We start from the raw sequence: 25,000 nt of genomic DNA on the forward strand, positions 1-25,000 counted from the left end.
TATAACTTAGAACCTTCCAAGTTGGAAGGCTGTTGGAGTGCGCATCCAAGATGTGCTAGAGCTGTTAGCCAGTTAGTTGTAGAACGTCAGTACCGTCAGTCAGTGCCGTGCAATGTTATCGCATGAGCTGATTGTTTAGTAACTGGTGGTGTCAGTGGACATTATAGGGTAACTTACTTGTAGTTCCTTGGTCCTTTTTTCTATAAATTATTCCTTCCTAGTTGTTCGTGTTATTTCTCCTTATCTGCTCCCTGTGCATTCTCATATTCTCATCAGTAGTAATTAGGGGTGAAAGTTGGCACTGAGATCCCGAGTTCGAGTACTCTGATTTTCTCCGATCGAATATTCGAGTATTCGAGTATTCTTGATATCCTAAAAATCACACACCAACCGCCTCAAAAATCACATGATACAACCCTGATTGAACAGATTGGCAGTTTTTTTTCTCGGGTGTATTGGTTGGTGGGTCATTTGGGCTCTCTCTACTCGTGTACAAATGTTCACCACACAGTCTGCACATCAATATCTGCTGACTGCTGCTCTGAAACTGCAGACTTCTGTGGTAAATGCATGTACCATGTATGAGCGAGTACTCTGATTTATTCCGAGTACGATTATATTTGAAAAATCCAAACGAGTTTCACTCCTAGTAGTAATTAAAACGCAGAAATGGAGACCCCTCGATACGGCGTTAGAGTTTAGTGAATACAATGCAAAACGCTCGTCACGTGACTGCTGTGGATCTACATAATTAATTATGATCCACACTGACTACACAGTGCAAGTAGACCTACACGCGCATCAAGGCCTTCTGTCCTGAACTGCAGTAGTGATGATCGCCAATCGGGTCGCCACACTCAACTACTTAAAGGGGAAGTATACCCTAAAATCAAATTTTCACCAGTTGTAGTCTTCTGGGTGCTGAGTCGAATGGTCTTGGTCCGAGGAAGCTGCGACGCTCCCTTCCTACTTGAATCCCAATCGAACTCGCGCACTTCCACCGAAACTGGGTGACTGCGCCCTACTAGATGGGGATTTGTATGCAAAATGTCACTAAAAGCGCCATTTCGTTCTTATAAAAGCACGGATGACCGCGATTGGCCCATATGTTGTAGTCTTTTGGACGCTGAGTCGACTGGTTTTGGTCCGAAAAGGCTGCGATGCAGCGTTCCTCCTTTATTCCCAATCGAACATGGTTGAACAAGCGGTCACGTGCTCCTGGGTGCCCAAATCACCTGGTCACCACGCCAGCAGGCGACAACTTTCACACCAAGGTTCAACTCGAGTTCAACTCGAGTGACAGGACTGCACCCAAAAAAGGTCAAACAGGCTAGTAAGTTGTACCCTGCAGGCACGGTGACCAGGTGACTGGTGTACGCAGGAGCACGTGACCGCCTGTTCAACCATGTTCGATTGGGAATAAAGGAGGAACGCTGCATCGCAGCCTTTTCGGACCAAAACCAGTCGACTCAGCGTCCAAAAGACTACAACATATGGGCCAATCGCGGTCATCCGTGCTTTTATAAGAACGAAATGGCGCTTTTAGTGACATTTTGCATACAAATCCCCATCTAGTAGGGCGCAGTCACCCAGTTTCGGTGGAAGTGCGCGAGTTCGATTGGGATTCAAGTAGGAAGGGAGCGCCTCAGCTTCCTCGGACCAAGACCATTCGACTCAGCACCCCGAAGACTACAACTGGTGAAAATTTGATTTTAGGGTATACTTCCCCTTTAATTAACTACCCATTACACAATGTAACTACTCTACTACATTTCAATTGAGTGTTCTATTTTATTTCCGAAATTGGGTTGTCTTTTTGCTTTGAGTTTGATTCTTACTTCATGGTTTCACGCGATTGGCCCAATTGATGCCGTTGTGAATAAAACCGTTCTCAAGCACTCTACTACTTGCAGTACTGTAGTACTTCGACAACGCTGTGACAACAAAAGCCTCGGAGTTGTAAACGAGGTAAGTATTAAAAGCAGGGTAATTTTTGTTTGAAACAAAAGAGAGTCGACGCCCAACATTGCAACATCCGCAACTCGCAAGCCAAACAAAAAGGTCGACTCTCGTTTGACGTATGCGTAACGTAGGTCTACGAGGACGTTGACAGTCATGTCATTTCATCTTCAGTTCAAGTCACTAGATTACCGATCTACGTGGGCATGGGATTCATAATTTTGACAGACAGTGCATGTTGTATGAATAGCGGCGTATAAATGTGACGTGTCCACGTCGCGTCGGTAACTCATGTACCAATCCTTCACGCATGGTTGGAGTGTACGCACTACGCAGCCTGCATGCATGCAACCTTCAAACAAAACTCAAAAGGCTTCCCTGACCAAGTAGATCTACGTACATAAAATCACTGTTGACTGTTGTTTAGTTCGTGTGTGTCGTGCAGAAACGCAGTTCATGTCAATCTTTCTGCGTTCATTGTGGAGCTCATTTTCTGTTTCGCGACAGGCCGTAGGTCACATTGGCTGCTTCGCTATCCCCTAGTTACATTTTGAGCAAGTGCTTGCGTTGGGGTAAAGTCGCCGACAGCCTCTGGCGGCGGAGGAGGACGTCACCTAGGCGAAAGGTCCGATCCACACCAGCAATATCCCCGAATTTGCTGTGCTCAGCTGTCGCTTCTGCTTTGGATGTTGTTGGACAAATCGTTTGGACGTCTGCTGCTTCTGTAGCTAGCGAGCATCGAGCACGTTGTCATCATGCTCGAGACGGTAAAGCATTTGATGTCGCTGGCCCAGATCGAGCACTACAAGCGAGCGATAGTGGCCATTTTCATTCTGAGCTTCTTCTGCGCGCACATCGTTCCGTCAGTGTTTCTCATTCTACTGCTGCTCACACCGCTGGCACCCGTTGTCGTACTGTATATGGCATGGCTGCTAGTGTTCGACTGGGAGTCTCCCACTAGCGCGTGGTTCGGCCCGTCGGCGAGGCGCAGCAACTACTGCCGAACGGCGCGAATGTGGAACTACTTTCGCGATTTCTTTCCTGTCACCCTGGTCAAAACAGCTGATTTGGATCCGAAGTCGAACTACATATTCTGCTATCATCCTCACGGTGTATTTGCAGTGGGGGTGTTCGCTAACTTCGCCACGGAAGCGACCGGAGTTAGCGAGCAGTATCCGGGCTTGACGATCTGGCCAATGACGATGCCGGTGGTGTTTTCGGCGCCGGTGATGCGCGAGTGGCTGATGTTGCTGGGAGCGCGGAGCGTCACCACGGCCGGCTGTCGGAGCATGCTGTCGCGCGGTCCCGGTCACAGCATAGCCCTCGTACCCGGTGGCACACGCGACATGCTGGTGGCCAAGCCAGGCGAGGCGAAGACGGCAATACGCAAGCGCAAGGGATTCGTGCGCCTGGCCCTGGAAACCGGGTGAGTAGTGTGTGACCGAGGCTGGGACGGGGCAGGGGCGGTACGGGGCACAGTCGGGACGAGGTGGGGCAGGGTCGCCGGCGCTACTGGTATGGCAGCGGATAGGGCCGTGGCCGTGCCAGTTTTTACCAGGGAGTCGGTATTTTACGACTCGGTATTTTACGACTCGTCAGTTTTTAGCAATCTCAGTGCCAGTTGAATGTCCACAAACACTCCCCACTCGAGTCTAACCCTCATGCACAATTCTTCTTGCTCAATGGAGACTGTTGTACACGTAACATTCGATTGTATGGCATCAGCATGTGTAGCTACAACACTCAGATAATGATGCATAGAGCTGGCAGTGCATCCTCCTGTGATCCTACATCTAGTCCTGGGGACACAATCGGACAGGCTGTAGCCAACCCGGGCCTGTCCCTGCAGCCGGGAGCTGGCTCCAAGCCTGCAGGATCAGGCGTGTTTTCAGTTCTGGGCTTGGCGTATACAGCTCACGAAAAGCACACCCTGTGCTCTGATTGTCAGCACCACGCCTAAGCCAACACCTATGTATACAGTCATGTACATGTATGTTGGTTTAATTATGAACACAACTCGCGCTCATCTCAAAAAACAAAGCAAAGGTTTTGTTCCAGAACGTTTTCTGTTAACATATTCGTCAATGGAATCTCTTGACTGAAAAGAATATGGACTCGGATGGAGAGCCAATGAAAAGCCGGAAAATGTTGATTTCTCTTTGTTCTTGTGTTTGTAATCGGCTTGCATCTGCAGATCACCACTGGTTCCAGTATATGGGTTTGGGGAGAACGAACTGTACGACCCGCCAAAGAGCTCGTTCCTGCGCCGCTTTCAGACGTATTGCACGGAGAAGTTTGGCATGTGTTATCCGTTCTTCCAGGGCGATGAGCTTGCGAGGATGCTGCCACGTCGCAAGCCATTGCACACTGTTGGTGAGTAGCTGTGTGTGTTTGGGGGGGGGGGGGGGGGGGGTGTAGGTGTGTGTTTGGGGGGGGGGGGGGAGTATTTGTCTTGGCGTGTGTGTGCGCGCGCGTGTGTGTGCGCGCGCGTGTGTGTGCGCGCGCGTGTGTGTGCGCGCGCGTGTGTGTGCGTGCATATGAGTTCTCACTTTGGTAAACTGCCTGCACAGTACCCGTTTGGTATGGTCCATGCAAGGTGTGGAGGGAGTCCGGACATCATTGTAAATGACTTCGATCGAGTTAGTCGAGCCATCAGTACCAGCATTCGGATAGTACGACGCGGCCCAGAACCGTCCGGAGTGGTGTACCATTGCCCGTTTCGTATGGTCCACGCAAGATGTGGAAGGACATCATTGTAGATGACTTCGAATTAGTCGAGCCATCTGTACCAACATGTCACGGGATGGTACGATGCGGCCCAGAACCGTACGGAGTGGCGTACCATTGCCCGTTGATCACCCAAGGCACCCCTCTGATGCCAGCTACAGTTCTGAATGCACCGAACACTGCAGAAAGGCTAATTTTAGCGGGTACAATTTTCAGCGTTTTCTGAATCAGGACCAAGTCGCGATGAAGTATTTAAGCGATCCGAGTTTCAAGAAGGATGACTAGTACTGTAATATACACACACTGTTTGGATTGGCGTGGCAAAACTTTAGCGAAAACATTCCGTACGCCGAAATCTCTAAAATATCACCGTCGCTAAAATTAGACGTTTCACGGCATACAGTAAACCCTGGTTTAAGTGACCACCACCCCCCCCCACCCCACCCCACCCCCACCCCCCACCCCCCACCCCCACCCACCCCCACCCCACGGTGCAAGCAAAAGCGGTTGTTAAAGCCAGGTGGTCTTTAAAGCCAGGTCCCAGAGTGTCTGTGTAGAACTGTCGGTGCGTGGAAAAACGGTCGTTAAGAGCAGGTGGTCGCTAAACCCAGAGGTCGCTTACACCAGGTTTTACTGTACACCGTATGATGTTCTCTTTTAATGGTAACGATAGCGGACAAGATCTAAGTCACGCAAATCAAGTGTTGTGCTAAATATCTACCTGATCCACTTAAACTGACACAGCCATGTGAATTGTGTGTGCGTGCGCATGTGTGCACGGGCGGATGTGCGCGTGCGGACGTGTTTGTATGCGTGTTTGCGTGCCCGTGTGTATGCATGGGTCGATGTGTGTGTGTGTGGGGGGGGGGGGGGGGGGGGGGGGTGCGTGTATTCACATGACTTTGCCAGTTGTGTGGATTAGACAGTTATCTGGCGATTGTCTTGATCTGTTTCAATCAGAATCAGATCCGCTATCGTTGCTATAAAGAGAAAATCTGTGGGTGCACGTCCAGTGCATTTGCAGATTGCGTGCTTCTCTTGCGACGGGCGTATACATGGTACGATGTACATGGGTGTGTGTTTGTGTTTGTCTCTCTCTCCTGTCGCAGTCGGTGCATCGCTGAAACTCCCGGAGATGGAAGAACCGTCTGAAGCAGATGTGGAGCATTGGCACGGTGTGTACCTCGAGAAGCTAACGGAACTGTTCGACCAACATAAAGAGCAGTATGGCTATGGGCCGGAGAAGAAGTTAGAGTTTGTCTGAGCTGTCGCTCGGGACGCCTTGCAACCGGTGCGTGTGCTCTTACGGTTCTCATTGGTCATGTGATCAATGTGTTACATCATTGCAAGGTCATGTGATCAATGTGTTACATCATTGCAATGTCATGTGATCAATGTTTGACGTCATTGCAAGGGCATGTGATGAACACATTATGTCATCGGTTGATCACGTGTCGTCTTGAAGTCACATGACCTTTGCTATCCATGACTCGGGTGACCGAGACAGTTGTGTCACGTTACGCTATTCTCACGTGTATACTGTACGCACGTGTGACTTTTTAGATATACGACCAAGTACCAAGTGTGCGCTGCAATGGCGTCATCACCAAAGCCATCGTATGAATTATCAGACCAGTCCTGTTTCGAATTCCCTGCTTTTTGGTACAGATTACGAATCCCTGCTTATAAAGAAACTATTCAATTTCCCTAGCACACAGCAGACAACGTATTTCAAATTTCTAAACAAAAACAATGTCCACTCTGAGACCAAGGTGAGCTAGTTCCACGGGCTCCCTCCGCCAATAACACCCCTCCCCCCTCGCCCCTTACGATGGAATTTTAAAAGCATAACGCTAACCGCTGATCTATTCTTCGATATCAATTGCCCTTTGGGAGGTGTCCGATTTCCACTGGCCACGTGCAAGTGTGCATCCATGTATGTGTCTTACAAATACAGTCGTCATGTTCTGAACGCCTGTTGTCCCATTCTGTTTCAGGCACCACAATTGATTACAAATTTTAGAAATCAGTTCTATTTAAAACTCAGTTTTGTCCAATTTCACTGATTTTATACCAAGTTTAAAACAATCCGAAATTTTCAATTTGGCAAGAAAACATCTTTTTTTAGATTTTAGTCTTCAATTATTTCCTTTTAACAGTTATCTTTCGAAATATTAAGTCCGATTGGAATGCCTGACAGATCCTCTCTCCAAACTCGGTTTGAACTTCCTCCGTGGAGAATTGTTTGTGTGAGTGGTGCAAGAAGGTACGTGCGATAGGGTATGTCCAGTTTGGTTCTCGTATGGGCACGCATGCATGAACTGGAAACTCGATAGTGTTCATTGACATTGGCAGTTGTTCAATCTGCTGTGTCATTACGCCCTAACAATTTGAAAATCGAGTGAGCAGTGTTTAAGTTACGGTGCGAGAAACGACCCCCGGGTCACTTCTTTCCGAAGTCCCCCCCCCCCCCCAATTCTCTTTTTCACTCACTTTCTCTCGTCCCCTCCCCCACCCCCGTCTCTCTCTCTCTCTGTTATCCTATCTTGTCTAGATAGGGGTTACTTGTAATAATTATTACACTATTGGCGTGCACGGGTGGGTACCCATGCTACCCGTGAGGACCTCGGGTAGACGGGTACAGAATAGTACCTGAAAGCACAAAGTCGCAGATGACATCATGTACAGTGCCAAGTACAAATTCATGCAATACTCCGCATGTCTGCCCAGTGTGTAAGGGATCCGGGAAGGGGTGCATTGTGGTGTTACCGTGGAAACATTACCCGATAGGGTACGAAAACTACCCGAACCCGATACCGACTAAGCCCTAGTGCTAATAATTATTGGCCTCTCCGGCCGCTTCTTTTTCTAACCCGACCCTCATGAGCCCTTGTCTATTTTACAGAGTACAGTACAGCTGTGCATGCAGCATGTCACAATGTACTTCACGGGCATTGAGTCTCTACTGAGACATCACACACCGCCATATCGGCATTGCGGAGACGGAGAATTTGCATCCATGAAACACGTTGGATTTTTCGGAACAGAAAGCAGGGCTGCTAAAAACAGTTTCAATTAGAACTTGAAAAGATATCTGAGATGAGCCATGTGGACAATAAAATCCACATCTTGTCGTAAAAAAATTCGTTGACGAGCAAACTGTCTTTAGAAGACGAAGTAACAAAACCATGGGAGAGAATATACCCAAAATATTTGACTTTCAGAAGATGAATAATAGAGCTGACTATGCTGTAGGCTGGATATGTGCACGGGGAATACTACTGCACTGTATGTGCGCTGTGATGCGAGGATAGGTAGTGTATGCTGGAGATTGAAAACTATTATATAAAGTACAATTGTAGTGTAGGAGAGACGTTGGCGGGAGAAAGTCGGCCGGAGGAAAAGACATGATGAAAATGTCGCGAAGCCACAACGGGGCGCGAGCACACACCGAGGGAGGACAGTCGCAGACACAGCCAGGCGTGTCTCAAGGTTGCCGTGGATAGTAGGACGCAGTGCCCCATTGCACGATACGGGCAGAGTCTGTGTGGCGGAGGCATTCCCTGGCTGCACTGTAACAGAGCAGTGTGACCATTTTGCCAGCTAAGCTTTGCTGATATACATACATGCATGTGCTGAATACAATTTAAATACTTCACTCCGCCAATGAATACAAGTTTTAAAATACTCCACCTCAGCCAATGAATACAATTTGGATACTTCACTCCGCCAATGACAACAGACATTATGATAGTTCTGATTTCGACTACACCGGAATGATACTAGTACACGAGGACAGACGTTTCAGTTTCGCGCTTCAAAACAGTTCAACGTTACGGAACGGAGTTTTGTGTGAATACATGCAGGAGGGCGGGTTAGGGCGTTCTTGTACACGTACGTAGTTTGAAGATTGTCATTACTACTGCGTGCGTGGCTGACGGCGGCCATGCAATGCATTGGGTCCAGTGTTGAAATTGCGACATGTCATGCGCTCTTCCAGCGGCAGTGGAAGACATTTTAATTCTTTATTCTCACGACACGCCGTGTATGTTGACCTGCAAGCCATTGAATCCCGTCCACATGGGCGGTGCCGATTTAGGCTGCTGCTGCTGCGGCTGTTGTGGTGGCAGTGCCTGGTCTAGAGCGGAGGTGTTATTATCATTGCGAGGCAGCACGCACAGCTCGTCCTTGTTGAAGCTGAATATCGACATGGGCGTAGTCGTCCCGGCAACGGATTGCGCCGCGGTCGGCAGCAGTGGTGCACTGTGCAGTGCCATTATCGGCGACGCCTCGGCGGCACCCACCACCGGCGTTGCCATGGCCGTTTCCATGGTTAACATGGCTGGCTCGACGCCACCGCCGACGCCGCATGGGTCTTCCTCGTCCTCGACCCGTTGCCGCTGCAGCAGATCAGAGCGACTCGCCAGTGATGGTGAGGAGTGACTTGCCAGTGACGACGAGGAGAGACTTGCCAGCGATCGCACGGATCTGGGGCTACTTGCCATTGATGACGACGCCGATGCAACCAGGGATCGCATCGAGATTGGACTGATGCAGTTTAGGCCACTGGCGTCAGCAGCAATGCTGGGTGAGTCAGCAAGGCCAAACAAACCATGAGGGCGCGGGCGCTGCTCATGCTGCTGAGAAGACGCCCCCGCTGACAACGCAGCAACAAACGACGAGGATGGGTGACCTCCTCCGCCGCCGCTGTGGTGTGAGTGACTCTGCGACTGCCACCGTTGTTTGACAGTGCTCGGTGATATGCCGCGTCGCGGAGTACTGCAGCCGGGCGTCTGGAAGAACTGGCCGGCAGCCACATCGGGGGGCAAAGCGTACGGGTTCATAGGCTGCACGGGGGCGTGCTCTTGTCTGCTGGGCGAAGGAGATGCCAGAAAACTGCCGGCGGGTGGTAGCGGGATAGGCACACGGACACCAGGTGACATCAGGGCTGACCTTGCGGCCAGTGAGTTGGCCGACAGTACCTGCCCGGACTTGTACAGAGCTGCCAGGGGTGAGGCATTGTGCGCCTGGCGCTGCAGCGCCTGGAATTGCTCCTGGCCGAACGAGGAGTTGGGTTTGAAGGCACCATAGCATTCGGCGAGCTTGTACAGTTCCTCGTTGTCGGCATTCTCCAAGGCTGCCGTGCCGGTGCTGGTGGTTTTTGCCCTGCCTCCCGGTGGTGTGGTGGTCAAGTCCGACGACCCGGAAGCGGCAGAGGTGCCCGGAGTATGTACTAGGCGTGCGTGTGACTGCTGCTGCTGATGAGGATCGGGCCCCGCCGCCACGGCCAACAGAGCGTCACGTTCCTGGTCCGTGCACATCATGCCTCCCCGCACGATGTCATCAAACGACGGCAGCTGTGCAGTGGTGTCGACCGATGACGTTGGCGTGGCAACTGGAGTCGACGGCATTATGACAGGATCCGCTGTAGTCGCACCACCACCACTGCCGTTAGTGTAAGTCATCACTCCGTTCGGCAGCAGCAGCACAGGGCAATGCGGGCCAGTAAGCGACAATGCTGCCGAATGCGGTGCCATGTTCGTCGCCGCCGCCGTCGACACCATGCCGTACGCTGACGAACTCTGCTGCGCGTGGACACATGGCATGGACTTCATAAGGTCGGGAACAAACGGCTGGCTGAACGACTGGCTGAACTCTAGTCCGATGGTGGAGAAGGACAGCTGATCATGGTCCCTACTCATATCCCCACCACCTGGCGCCATTCGAATACTCTCAGCCATTTCTAACACATCAGCATCAACATTCTTCAGTACGTCCTCATCGATGATGAGCGGCGCTAGAGCAACCGACTCGTCGCCGACTGATGCGGGCAAATCGGCAGGATTGCATGTCTCGGATCCACTAGCTGCCACGGACGCTTTTGGTTTGGCAGGTCTACGCCTGCGTTTGGGCTTGGGTGGGACTGGTTCCTCGCTACCGTCGTCGCTGGTGGCCTTCCGCTTTCGGCTGCCACTGCCACGCGGTTTCCGTGGCGACTTGGACGCCTTCTTCGTGTTGGCTTTCTGAGCCGTGTCATCGTCGGGCTTATCCGATTGGACAGCACTGTCCTTGCTGTCCTGTGCGTCCGGCTGGGGCTCCTCTGCAGACGCTGCTTGCTGTGATGGCAGTGGTGTTGGTGTTGGTTGTGGATCTGGGTTAGCGTTGCGCTCCACCTCGTGTAGTTTACTTTCCTCAGTGACCTTGTCGGGCACGAGGTCGAGGTCAACGCGCCACAGGCCTCCCCGGCCCGGATTGGCGTCGGAGCGCCGCTCGCTCTTGAAGAACTTCTCCGTGGAGAGGGCATGGCGGACCGTGTTCTGTGTGGACATTCACGCACGCACGCACACGCAAACGCACGCATACACATCCGAACATGTACACATCCACCAAAACCAGGATGAGTGCATACATTGTACATCGACATCCTCTTTCTTCCACAGACGGTTTCTGTTGGTGTTACTTTTGCTACTCTTTAGTTTTCCTTCCTAACCCTTGCCACAGATCCATTGTACATGATTGTACACTAACAATCCAATACTAGTACAGTAGCAACACCAGATAATTATACCAACAACATGATTGTACATGTGCTGTACACTGGTGACATGCTGGCAAAGGGTGGTGCATGCATTACTGGAGTTTGTTATTCCACTGTCAGTGCAGTTTACAATGGTGGTTGACTTGTCCATGTGTGAATCAGCCTGCTACTGCTACTACTACTACTAGTACTACTAGTACTACTACTGTACTAGTACTACACCCCAGTCTTACACAACCACACAAGTGACTAGTCTGTGTCTCATGACATCATGATCTCAGAGTCAGTGTCTGTCAGTCATACAACCAGTGCGCGTCTGTCTGCTCAATGAAATCCGACCAATGCCACGTCGGTGCGTGTGTAGCCGTACTACTACTACTACTAGTAGATCTACTACTACTACTACTACTACTGTCATACCATGACATTGCTAGTACAGTAGACATGCGAACACCATGAACACTGTACTGGGATGCTAGTATGTGAACTGACTGCAGGCCGGCCGGCAAACTAGACTCTCGGGATCGGATTTCATTGAGCAGCACTGTACATTGTACAGATAGCACCACATCGTAGAACTACGGTCGAGTCTACGTGCAATAGTCACTGACACTGGTATCAGGAGGTCATTGAAATTACACAATTACAAGACGACACGAAACGGTGCAAAGGAAACTGCTCGTAATGGATTTATCGCCAATTCAACGCGCTACAATTCTTCTTGACAATGCACACACGTCCCCCGTAACTCTGCTTTCCGTCTGGCATGAGAAGTAATTCTGTTGTTCATCACCTACCTTCCAGCCAGAGGTGGATCTTCGATTTCTTGCATCCTCCTGCTGCGGTGGTGATGGTACCGTTGTCTGCGTACTCTCCTTGTCCTGGGGTTGATTTACAGTTTGCTCGTCCTGCTCCCGCTGCTGTTGCTGCTCCGGCTGCTGTTGCTGCTCCGGCTGCTGTTGCTGCTCCGGCTGCTGTTGCTGCTGTTGCTGCAGCAGCATCTGCTGTAGCTGCTGCTGCTGCTGTTGCTCGCCTTCCGCGTCCCGCTTCCTGTAGTAGGCGTATTGGGCTTTGAGCGAGTCGTAGATAGCATCGAGTGTGATGTGGCGATAATGATTGGCATACATGATACGCAGAATCAAACTGGACACTTTGAACGCGGGCTTACAGTACGGATTCGTCAGGTAATCGTCGGCCGTCGGTGACTCGGGTACTTCGACGCCGACCTCGGCCGCTTCCGCTAGTAGCTGGCATTCCAGTTTCGTCGCTCTGCCGCGTCCCGTTGTGGCGCTGGAGGCAGCTACAGGCGATTTCTTCGACGGTCGAGGGCGAGGGCGAGGGCGTTTCTTGGTACTGCGTTTGCCGCTGGTGGTGCCGGTCGCTCGGTTCCCTTTGGCTTTAGTGCGGCTGCTGCTGCTGGCTATCGAGCTGTGAGACTCGAGGGCTAGATTGGATTTCAGTACCTCGTTACCCTTGGCTAGCCATTGCATAGAGGTCAGACTTGCGTTGTGCTCATCGTCAGATGATGAATCGCAGTCCTCACCGGAACCGATCCCAGCGGCGATGGGCAGGCCGAGTGCAGGATCAGATGCCGCATCCGATTCCAGCTTCGCGCTGGGACCGGTAGTCGATGAGGCCTTTGTCCCGATGCTGCCTTCGCGGTCTCCGCCATTGGCTAAACTGGCTTGAAGCGGAGCTGTGGAGCTACGCTGAGTATTCGGGCTACCACCTCGGCAAGGTCCCACCGCACTAGAACCGGATTGTGGCGACGGGGTGACCGTGGACAATGGACGAAGGCTGACGCTGCGACGTACCTTCACCGCCGCTGTCGCAGCAACCGATGCCTGCTTGCCCTTCACCGGTGTCGCAGCGGCCGCGGCTGGCGGCATTGAACAGTCCAAGCTGGGGATCTGAGATAGGAGACTTAGCATATTCTGATAAGTATTCTGTGTGTTTTCAAGAATCAGGCTCGGGTCCTGCAACTCATCTGCAACCGAGATAGTCGCACGGCGCACCACTTTGCCTGCGGACGCCATACCTCGATTCAGGGCGCGGAAAGATTGCCTTCGAAACTGCCCAGTATCTCCTCCTTGCTGCTAAGCACTGAGCACCATCAATTCGCGTCCGCCACCTCTCGCTGCTCACTCCAAGACTGAAGAAACGTTGGCACGGTGTTTCTCCCTAAAAGATCTTCTGGCGCAGTGTTCGAATCCTCCGCCCTGCCTTACCTCATATTCACTTGATGTGCTGCTGTCAAGCGCGCTGACAGCGATCTAGACGGGTTTATCTTGAACGAGCGCCACAAATGCGATACTCCCGCTCGGCTAGCCGGCTCCTGCTAACGAACTCGTCACGTCAAGGTCCAAGGATTCCGCGGGGCCGGGGCAGAGCAAAATGAGTATGACACCTTGCACAGAGCCTGTATACTGATCATAATGACAGCACGAGTCGTCCATTATGAGTCTTTCAATTCAAGTCGTAGATCTGCTGTGTGCAGTACATCTAGGCAACGTACCGCCTACAGCCTACAGGCATATCTAGCAGTAGATCGATGATCGTGTCGGCAGCTACATATAGCTGATAGCAGTTATGACAAAACCCCCAATACCTGTACAAGCTCCTTTTGCTGACACCCAGTGAGCTGACTCGCTGCATATCCATTATGGCTCGATGTGCATGATTGTACATATTAGTTTCGGGCGTGAAAGATGGCCTAGCTTGCAAGTAGAGGAAAAAATCAGAATAGTTGCCATAGTTGGAAGTACATCTCTCTCTTGCCTACGCTACTGCCATCACCTGGCCCATGTCAAGTGTGATATGTACCATGCCACGGTTGTGTTTCTCAACGCAATTGTATAGCCGGTGGTAACGCAGACGTGCAAACTTTACTTTTGTACTCGACACAGAATATCTGATACAGTCCTGCTCAATCCTGTCACTCAGGTTTGCGCCTTGCACCCGATCGCAGCCCCGTGTTCGCAGGTCTAGGCGCGGCCTAGGGTAGGGATGCACTGCGCCTAGCGCCGGTGAGCGAAGTAAGGAATTGGAAAAACGCGACTGGATTTCATTGAGCAGCATGCACCGTACTTTTGGACTCTACGCCCCCACGAAGGGCCAGGGGTTTTCCCCTTGAAGAGAACACTACCCTACAGTGTACCTGATACCAGGTCCAGGTGATCACGTGACTATGCCCAGCCTCTCTACACCCTACGCCTCCCCCCACCGCGAATGGGCGATCCCATCCATTGAGCACAAGTGGCTGGCTGACCGCAAAGCTGTGCGAAAGTGAGCAAACCACGTGCATGCACTGCCACTAGTATAACTCTGTGACCACAACGGTCAACCACATGCAGAGGCTTGCACCATGTGCACGTACTGTGACGTAGGGAGTGGTTATGCGATGCGACCACTGCACCAGCACAGGAAGGCGAAGCACAGACGCAGGAGCCATACACGTACGCGTAGTTCCGACTAGGCCTTTCGTGCCATTACTAATCATTACTTAGTCAATGGCACGAAAGGCCTAGTCGAAACTACGTGTAATGGCCCATTAGGCATTAGTTAGTCTTTTCAAGTCTAGGACTTGAAAAGAAGCCACAGTTTCGACTACAGGCTTTTGATACCATTAGTTTTCAAGTCTAAAACACTGGAACACGTAATGATGCATACCAACACAGTACAGTAAAACCTGTCAAGGCGACCACTCGGATAAGGCGACCACCTGTCCTAGAAGACCACTGAAGCCAGGATCGAGGGATGCTATTTCCAGTCAAATGACCCTGGATAAGGAGACCACCTGGTAACAGAGACCACGTTTTCAAGGTCCTTTGTCTCTGAGCAGTCGTCTTAGACAGGTTTCACTGTACACACAAAGCCTGTGTCTCAGGTCCGTGCTGCACATTTTTTTATTATATTTTTAGGAATGAACTCCCTCTTGTACGGGCAAAATAGCACATTAAATTTTGTGAAGAATCAACACAATTACATAAAACGAATCATCAGATACAGTAATGATTATACAGACTCTGTCACTCAGTAGGATCACTGCAGGTTCACTGGATGCGTGCCTCAGCCACCACTAGCACAGCAGGGGACTCAGGCAAACATGCTCCTTGAGCCACGCAGGCACATGGCACCACAACGCACCAGGGAAAACCCAAGGCGGCAGGGCAGCAAGGAGATAATCTGCGCGTATGGCTCCTTGCTCTTCTCAGCCAGGAGAGAGGTGATCCGCGTGAAAAGAGCATTGGCATGCTTGCCATAGCCACCAGAGGCAGAAAGCACAACGGGCACGAAAGAGGCACGCGGCTTTCGTGCTGCACATAGGGCAGAATACGCGAGGCAGAACAACAGAGACCGCGCAGTACCTCATTAGCTTACAACTCAGCTTGGTCAACTAACTTTGAATTCCAATTTTGAGAACTTGAGTCGAGTATTCTTCAATACCGCAACCAAGAGAGGACGAACTGTGCCATAATTAAGTCGATAAGTTCTTTTATCGTGGCTTTTATAAAGTATTTTGGCGATGGATAACTACAATAGACGGACACGTGAAAGATAAAAATGTGCCCCATGTACAAGTACCAATGTCCCAATCAAAGACTGGTGACCGCATAGCTTGTCCCCTGGCCTTGGTTGAGCTATTGAAGTATTAGTTGTTATCTCCGACACGCTTGTTCAAGTATTATTCAATACTCATATCTTGCTCGGCCTAAGTCTCCATGGTGGGTCCTTCTAGTCGAGGAACTACGTACGGCAGTTGTGAAACATACCCGCGTGTGCGCACGCACAAGCACACACACACGGACACACACACACACACACACACACAGAAAATTCCACCACCGCGGGCACGGATCCACTGCTGTGCATCACGGGGTAAACAAGACGCTGATAACACCAATAGTCTATGATAAGTGACAGGTGATGGCATGTCGAACTGGACAACTCACTCCCTTTATCAGATCATGCACCATTTCACACTAATATCTTATTAGTGCCGACTGAGCTGCTCTGCTAATAATATAAAGCACACTAGCAAAGTACGGTGCTGACAACTGAAATCCGACCCCTGAGGGGTGCGCTCACATCGCAAAGAATGTGAACCCACCGCTCAGGGGTCGGATTTCAGTTGCCAGCACTAGCTTATAGTATACTCTTGACATTGGTAGTGACTGGAGAGCCTGACATTTAGATCTGTAGTGATCCGGCCTGTCTGTGTGTGTGTGTGTGTGTGGTGTGTGGTGTGTGTGGTCTCATTGAACTGTAGCACCGTTGGTGTCATAAACAGCCTGTCATCCAATTGCTGCAGTGCAAATAGTTGTGGTGGGGGAACTCGGCAAGTAAGTTGGGCACTAAGAGTATTGAGTACTGAGTCTGCATACAATCATGTAGATAACTGATTGGCCAGTAAAATAAGGCTAATGCCTCTTTTATGGGAAACCAGAATACTGATACTGATCGGCCAGTCCTGACCATTCAATTAATTGGCAAATTTCGGGACATTGCAACTGCTGCGTGCGTTGGACAAGAGGCATAGCAAGTGAACGCCTTATTAGTATTTTACTCCCTCGGGCCTCCAGTGGCCTTTTGATGGAGCGATTGAAAGGATTAAATTTTGGTAAATCACACCAAGAATTTATTGAAACTTCCAAGTACCGGTACGTTCCATGGTTGCACAGAGGATCACTATAACTAAGCCGAAGACATTGCCTAGTGTCAGTCTGTGAGACTCTGTGTTGGATTCTAGTGGTATGGTGACTGGGCGTTGAACCATGAAGCTCTGAGTCACAACCAAAAGCCTACTAGTAGTACCGAGCAATAGTAGTTTCCTTTGTGTACGTCTTGTGATTCCAGACACTGTAGGTGGTCCCTGACACACACACACACACACACACACACACACACACACACACACACACACACACACACACACACAGAACGGCAAGCCAGCTGCGCATAGCACTGAAATCTCACACATTTGCAGACGAAAAGCACAGCCACAGGATGTTGACCTAGGCTACATCAGTAGTAGTACATGCACATGTAGCTAGTCTCTGTTTGGCTTGTGTTGGTGGAGTTGCAAAAGAATTTCTGGCCCCACTGTCAATCTCGGAAAGGATAGCGGATAACATCAGCACTTGCTCGTACCTGTCAGTGAGTTGAACACAAACCTGACGTGTGAAGCATGCAACTGTCATCGCAGCATGCCCTGTTGACATCAATGTCATCCTGGTACGTCCCGTTGTTGACATCAAACCTGTCACAATAATGTTAGTTCAGGCGGCGCTCGACAGTGTGAGTGTGCGCGTGTAGTGTAGTCATGCATACTTGCGGGCAGTCGTGCAGTGCGTCTGTTCCGCTTGCTCATAGCGACGCCATGGAAACAGACATAGCAACCAGGCTAGAACATTCCAAGTCAACGTGGAGTCTGGAGATGTAGACGGCTAGACTGAAGCTAGGCCAAGGGTGCACTGGTGATATCATCGACCGCTGGTGACAAGAACAACAAGTCACAGTCAGTTGACCTGCTAAGGCCTCAACGATTTGTGCTGGGTGTTGGCATTGCTTGCAGCTACGGATGACTGCGTTCAGGAACTAGTACAGCTGTAGACTGGAAACTACCAACAGGGATCTCAGTGGATTGACACTTGACAGAAGCCTCGGAGTGCACGGTTCAGAGTCCGGAACTATGCAGTAGCAGATTGTTCCAGTCGTGTGCCGGTGTGCCTATGTCTATGAGTATGCTGATGTAGATGATGTAGCTGTGCATGCAGGCAGTGTACGAAGAAGATTGATAACCATCCATGACGCACACCACAGTACGAGCTACATGTACAACGTGCATGCAGGCAGTCTGAGAGGATTGATAGCCGTCCATGACACACACCGGTGACCATACACGCGCACTTGTGTGAGTAGTGTACTACAATATCAAGACTTCAAGAGACATTGTGGACGCATGGCTGCTTCTCAATGGGGAAGGCACCAAACAATTCATTGGTTCGTTACCGGTCTCACTCTGTCTAGTGTTCCTGGAGGTACAGCTGCAGTGTACTACATAATTATGGACCGGTGTCGGTAAGTTACTGATAGACTGCCAGACTGCCAGACTGCCAGACTGCCAGGTGGCAACAGGCCAGCATTTCTCAAGCAAAAACTCACAACCGTTGACAGGAGAGTGACAACACCAGAGCATCACCGGAAGCCAAACAGCGTTAACATTGTCTGCAGCCTGTAGTAAGGCTGAGCTCCGCTGAGGAGACCGAATAAGATGGAAAAAGCTTTCTGTCCAGAGGTTGTGCGTACATTGCATGTACATTCTATCTCACCCATACTGGGCCATAGAGGCATAGTGCAGATCATGGTTGTGCGGGAAATCCGGAAGCCAGGAAAGCTACAGCTTTCAAGCAGACATTGCTTGTGATCACACGGAACCGTGCAGGCCGTTGGACAGCTGATGCTCACCAGTAGAACGTGACGCACTCCTATCGGCCAGGCCTTGCTGAGCGAGTCAGGTCTCGCCCACTGCTGTGGTAGTGCGCCGGATGTAGCGAGAACTTTAGCATGAATCAGGGGAGAGGAACCACAACGCATTGAGCCAATCCCTTAGTATTTGTCACAAGGAGATTGTCAGCTCCCCAGAGGATAGGTTTTGGAGGTGAGACTCGAAATACAGACTTGAATAAAGTACATGAAATGACACCACATTTTACACATCCGAGTCCGATGATCAAGCAGGACTTTTTGTGTAATGAAAATAAAATAAAATTTAATGGTTTTACTCGTCCAGACAGTGAACACTGAAATGTGATACTTGTCTCCCAGACACACACAGAGACAGAAAGAGAGACACAGAGAGAGAGAGAGGGGGGGGGGGGGGGGGGAGGGGAGGCATGCCGTATTCTTGTATGGCTCTGACGCCATAATAGACCAGCTTATACCCATACATGTAGATGCATGGGTACATAGCGGCCTGTATTGGAACACAGGTCACCGCGGCAGCCGCAGACACTGACACGAGCGGACTGTACTTCGTTCTGTTTACGCGGGAACTGATCCAGTACCTGAGAAAACACCTCATGATAGTCTGAGTAATGTTACCACTGTCAGACTATCATGTCAAATCATGACACCCAGGACGCAAGAACTCCTCAGACTCTAGTACACAAGAAACCAGTGGCGAGTATGCGCGCGCGAGCGCACACGCATACATACATACACACACATACATGTACACATACGCACACACACATACACACACACGCACACACAACAAAAGAGGTTCGTCCAATTCAATAAGGTGTGAGTGCAAAAATCGCCTTCTTCAAATCGGCATGGGAGAGCTATATGTACCTCGGGCCCAGGTCACAATTCGGGTAGGGCTTGGCGGATAATGGCGGCAGAGAAATTGGCATAATTTGGTACTTTTTCTGGTTTGTTTCATGTCATGTTTGGTATGTGTATAATGAAATGGAGAAGAATTCAAGGAATTGCCCGCCGTAAGGTTTGTATGGTTCTGCCAATTTCACTGCTTTTCGAGCATAATCCACCAAGGGTCAGTCACAATGCACTGGCTTATTGTTGTCGGAGTGTGAACATCATTAATTTTTGAAATAAAAAAAATAGAACAAATTTTAAAAACAAATTTGAGTCGAGGTACAAATACTGAGTGATGTGTAGGTGGCTGCAGTAGAGTCTGTGAGTGCTTAGAAAAGAACAAAATATAATTTAGTTGAGGAGGTCACAGCAGCTGGTGGTCTACTGTCACCATGGTCATCAGTGGAGAGCAAGTGTTGTTGCCATGGTTACAGTGGCAGCACAAGCCACTGCGTCTGTGTGTGAACTTTGAAAGTAACACTGAGCAGCCCGGCGTGGGAGTGAGGACGATATTTCGAAAGCTGTTTCCACTGCAGAAGATTTGGAATCGGGTAGAGTGTGGGGGAACCAATGCAGAAGCTTATAACCAGCGAAAAGAGATATTGAGGTGTTTGGTGATGAATAGGCACCGTGTTCGTCTTGGCCATAGTCTGCATGGGCAAGCAGCTTGTGTTCACAGCAATGTTAATACGGCGTGCTTGGTAAATACGTCCAGAGTGGTACAACAGGTGTGATGGGTGTAGTATAGCGTGGAGGCGAGTCTGAGACGATAGATTTCTGAAACTGCATTAGCGTGAGCATACAATCATAGCGTGGCTGTGAGGATGTCGCCCTCTCACGCTCCACCACCCTGGAGCGGCACACTGACGTACACTCAGTTAGTCAGCAAATACAACAGCAGCATCGGCAGGTGTAACCCTCCAATCATCATAGCAATTGTTTTTACACCGTGTAACATTACCCGGTAAAAAGACAATTACGATTGGAAAAGGAGCATTGTGAGAGCAATGGTATTGGCTCAGCGTTGCCTGCAAATACAGTGTTGTAAGAGCCCAGGCATTGACTCTGTGCTACCTGCACTGATATACGCATGGGTGTAAGAGCCCAGGTATTGGCTCTGCACATACCTGCATACACTCATGGGTGTAAGAGCCCAGGCATTGGCTCTGCACAAACGACTCGTACAGTGCCGTGAGACCCAGGCATTGGCTGTGCACATACGACTCGTACAGTGCCGTGAGACCCGGGCATTGGCTGTGCACATACCTGCATAATATACACATCTTTGCGTGAACGTAAAATCAGGAAACATGACGGAGTCTCGACGATGAATGCTTCGCTTGGCATGAAGCGCTGACAGCAGCTGCAGTATTACGACGGCTAAGGCGGTGTGTTTGTGTCTTGGTTTGTAGCGCTGAGAGCAGATTCAATATGGAGACGGATGGTCAAGGCATGTGTTTGTGCACGCAGTATTGATCATTACAATGGTAACACATACGCGTGCGAGTGTGAACTCAGCAAACATGTCGGCAGTCAGCAGCATCGGCACAGGTGTGTTATTCCATGGTGCAGGTAGTTTATACTCGATGAATTTGCTGTGAAAAAGAGTTGGGTGATACGCTCAGTAACGACGTGGATGCTGCCGGGCCGAATGCTGCAGTCAACAGCTAGCAGTGTGCGTGGGGTGCTGGTTATACATACATGTAGACACACGGGAACCCATGTTTACCATGTGAACGCGCTGCTCCATACGCAGGTAATGGTTCAGCCTGAAGCAATTCCACCTCCAGCACGTGCGCTCTCTGTTCGACCTCATCACACCAACACCAAGACTCCAAGGTATACATGCTGTACATGTAGTGCTGGAGTACTAGGCACTGTAGTGCTGGAGTACTAGACACTGTAGTGCTGGAGTACTAGACACTGTAGTGCTGGAGTAGTACGAGTAGATACTGTTGTAGACAAAAGGCCGAAAGTTGCTGCTTACGATTCAAAGGGCTCAGCTTGTTTGTTCTTGTCAATGCTATTCATTCATTTGCAGCGTTATTGAGGACGCGCAGTGCCATGTCCTGAGCAACTCTGCCCGCTTCGCCGGGGCCCATTAGCGCGGGTGAACGCGATGTGTCCTTACTGCTGGCGGGCTTGGAGAACTCCACCATGTCCGCCGTTGGCACCACGGCCACGCCACCCGCCACGCGACACACGTCCATCGACGTCAGAAACTAAACCGAGCAGAGAACAAAGGAGCAATGAACACGTCACAACAGCAGCAGCAGAAGCAGTAACAGCAGCAGCAGCAGAAACAACAGCAGAAGCAGAGTAAGCAAGGTCGTCACAGCTGGGGCGGCTGGGGCGGCCCACTTTTTCGGCCGTTTTTTTTTTTGGAGCACACTCCATGATCGCAGCTCAGCCCAAACGTGGCAAATAATGAAGAATCCTTGTCCCCGATCGTGGTTTATTGCAGAATCAAAACTGGCAGTCTTACATTGCACTCACAACACACTGAAATGGCACCAAATGCCTGGAAATGCTTGCAAATTTGGCTTCAATTTTTCCCGTGGGAATATAATGAAGAACCCATGTCCCCAATCGTAGCGTCTTCTTGGTTTGTTGCAGAATCAAAAAGTCTTTCATTGTAGTTACACTGAAATGGCAGCAAATGTCCGGAAATGCTTGCAATTGGCTTCAATTTTTGAAAATTTTCCCGGGGAGGACCCCCCAACCCCCCCCCCCTTCCACGCCCGCCCCACCTCCAAAGTCGGTGCGACGGGCCTGGTCAGCATCAACAAAATATATTCACGTCAATTCAAATAGATTGCAGCCTAAGCTTCCTCAACAAACTAAGAGGACTCATTTACAAAGACTTGGTCTGCATGCATACTCTGTTGCCTCGGTAACCAGTCGCACCATACCCATGCTACACGCATGTCTATGATAGTACAGTTGACAAAATCGCTTTTTCCTAAAAATGCAGTCCATTTTCAGCAGCACCATCACACTATGTTTCGTTTCACACGCATTGACAACGATCACTTGCTGTGTGAAGTCTGTCGGAGCAGTGGTGGCCGAGTGGTTAAGGTGGCTCCTACCCCTCGGGTCCAAATTTTTTTTGTTTGAAACGTGGCTACAAATGATTGTACTTTGTTCCGTTGGATATCTAGTGTACGGAGACGAATTTTTATCAAGTTCTACCGGCCGGTTTCACTCGGGGGAGGGACCAAACATAGCGTACTCACAATTGCCAATTTAGGCCAACAAATACCGGAAAACCAGTTTTTTGGCCGTAGCACTGGTAGTTACCCCCTTTTTCTTGATGACCAACACCAGGACAGTAGTATACTTGCTAAATATCAGCATTAGCTGTAGAAGTGGGTAGAATTCTGCTAGAAGGTGACTTTTTTCTCTTTTCGGAATCATCCTATTTCAGCGCACACGTCCCACATATTAGCCCCGCCCACAAGTATTTGACACTGGACTTGCCCTGTATTCGATGGTAATGCTATCATAACCTAATAATGGTACTGTGTAGCAAGTTTGAGCAGGTTCTACCGAAGGTAACTCGTGAAATAAAACTTTGAAGTTTCAAGTGATGCCATATTTCAAGAATCAGCACATTGCACTGGGACATTGTCCAACGCCTTAGAACCCCTGACTCCACCATATGACAGATACGTGTCTTACAATAATTGATTGCAACATCTTCCGAACATAGTAGTAGAGCTTTGGATCAAGTTTTAGCAGTTTCCACCGAAGCTAACTACCAAAACAGAACTTTGAAGTCGCCCACATACTAAATGCCATAGCTGAGCATGTGCATTGAGTGTATGGTCTAAAGGTTTTCACAACTAGCTCCAATGCGGCAGATACTTGGCTTACATTACTTGATTGCAACATCTTCAGAACATAGTAGTAGAGCTTTGGATCAAGTTTAGACAGTTTCTACCGAAGCAAACTACCAAAATAGAACTTTGAAGTCGCCCACATACTAAATGCCTTAGCTGAGCATGTGCATTGAGTGTATGGTCTAAAGGTTTTCACAACTAGCTCCAATGCGGCAGATACTTGGCTTACATTACTTGATTGCAACATCTTCAGAACATAGTAGTAGAGCTTTGGATCAAGTTTAGACAGTTTCTACCGAAGCAAACTACCAAAATAGAACTTTGAAGTCGCCCACATACTAAATGCCTTAGCTGAGCATGTGCATTGAGTGTATGGTCGAAAGGTTTTCACAACTAGCTCCAATGCGGCAGATACTTGGCTTACATTACTTGATTGCAACATCTTCAGAACATAGTAGTAGAGCTTTGGATCAAGTTTAGACAGTTTCTACCGAAGCAAACTACCAAAATAGAACTTTGAAGTCGCCCACATACTAAATGCCATACATGTAGATGAGCATGTGTATTGAGTGTACATGTATGTTCTAGTGTTTTTCACAACTTTCTCCAACATGAAGCCGATAGTGATGTGGAATTTGTTGACTGCTTTGTCCAAAACATAGTGCTGAAGCAATGCACATTAGGCACTTTCTACTGGTAATGTAATTATTATATTATACAGTGTTTGCTGCCAACATAGCAAGAAATTCTTCTATACTAAATGCGTATTCCACGGGGTACGGTCCAATGGCTTTTCACTTCACATCTAGCCAATGTTCTTCGTGCATTACTTGAATGCTTAGTCTCCGTGGTAATGAAGCTAAGAGCCACACTGGAGAAGTTTCTACTGAAGCTAACTATCAAAAATCTAAAATTTCCAAGATGCTACTATTACATCAAGTAGCTGTGTGCAATGCCACTCTGTTGAACACAGTAAGCAAAATCGAGTCACTAAAACCCTATTTGCCAGATACAAGCTGTTGAGACTGATAGCAGCTGTATGATCTGATATGGATGGTGGTTCCACACTGACCAGCACATGTACACTCGCACAGGCAGAAGAACACGCAAGCAATACACCTAACGTTACTTCGAAGTACACTGTGTACATCATGTAAATACAAGCGTATATACAAGCATCACTCCTGTTCTCCACAACCGGCAGTCCTGGGCCACTCCAGCTGGTCAGAGTGCAATAATTTCTGCAGCAGGCTTGACTTGGAAAGCTACTCACAACTGCCATGGCTGCAACATAAGTATTACCAGCGCTGTTACAGTGCTACTTGTATTATTATTATTGTCAATCCATTGTGGTGCATGGCACTCGTTTTCAACAACCGAGTTTATGTCATTAGTTGCATATCCAACGCCAGCAGAAAAAAGAGGGGGTGGGGGCAAATTACCACGGTTCAACACTAGTCATACTGAACGGCGTTATGCCATGCCAGGCACGCACACAAAATGCCCGCGCGAGCGCGCATGCATGTACACACCCGGGTGACACACATTGATGCGA

The 25,000-nt window shown here is 49.5% G+C and overlaps 3 protein-coding genes across 4 annotated transcripts in view; 1 reads left to right on the forward strand and 2 right to left on the reverse strand.

The window, feature by feature from the left end:
- Positions 1–2,349: 2,349 nt before the first annotated feature.
- On the forward strand, positions 2,350–6,911 carry LOC135825351 (diacylglycerol O-acyltransferase 2-like). Of its 2 annotated transcripts, XM_065338087.1 has the most exons (4): positions 2,366–3,385; positions 4,154–4,332; positions 5,796–5,977; positions 6,250–6,911. In XM_065338087.1, exons 1-3 carry the CDS (start codon positions 2,715–2,717, stop codon positions 5,948–5,950), a joined length of 1,005 nt encoding a protein of 334 aa, XP_065194159.1. In that variant the 5' UTR covers positions 2,366–2,714; the 3' UTR covers positions 5,951–5,977; positions 6,250–6,911. The 2 variants fall into 2 exon arrangements, with proteins under 2 accessions (XP_065194158.1, XP_065194159.1); XM_065338086.1 differs by having other exon boundaries at positions 2,350–3,385; positions 5,796–6,911.
- A 785-nt stretch (positions 6,912–7,696) lies between these two features.
- Positions 7,697–13,630, reverse strand: LOC135825308 (negative elongation factor A-like). The gene is made up of 2 exons (XM_065338048.1): positions 12,022–13,630; positions 7,697–11,003 (listed from the first exon to the last, which is right to left on the reverse strand). Exons 1-2 carry the CDS (start codon positions 13,258–13,260, stop codon positions 8,718–8,720), a joined length of 3,525 nt encoding a protein of 1,174 aa, XP_065194120.1. The 5' UTR covers positions 13,261–13,630; the 3' UTR covers positions 7,697–8,717.
- A 5,887-nt stretch (positions 13,631–19,517) lies between these two features.
- LOC135825087 (uncharacterized) overlaps positions 19,518–25,000 on the reverse strand; it is an 18,343-nt gene continuing 12,860 nt past the window's right edge. The window contains exon 10 of the mRNA XM_065337825.1: positions 19,518–21,825. Within this exon, the coding sequence (XP_065193897.1) occupies positions 21,631–21,825 (195 nt within the window). The 3' untranslated portion in view covers positions 19,518–21,630. The remainder of the gene's footprint in view (positions 21,826–25,000) is intronic.

Source organism: Sycon ciliatum, chromosome 9, assembly GCF_964019385.1.
Source record: "Sycon ciliatum chromosome 9, ocSycCili1.1, whole genome shotgun sequence".
NCBI classification, from domain to species: domain Eukaryota; kingdom Metazoa; phylum Porifera; class Calcarea; order Leucosolenida; family Sycettidae; genus Sycon; species Sycon ciliatum.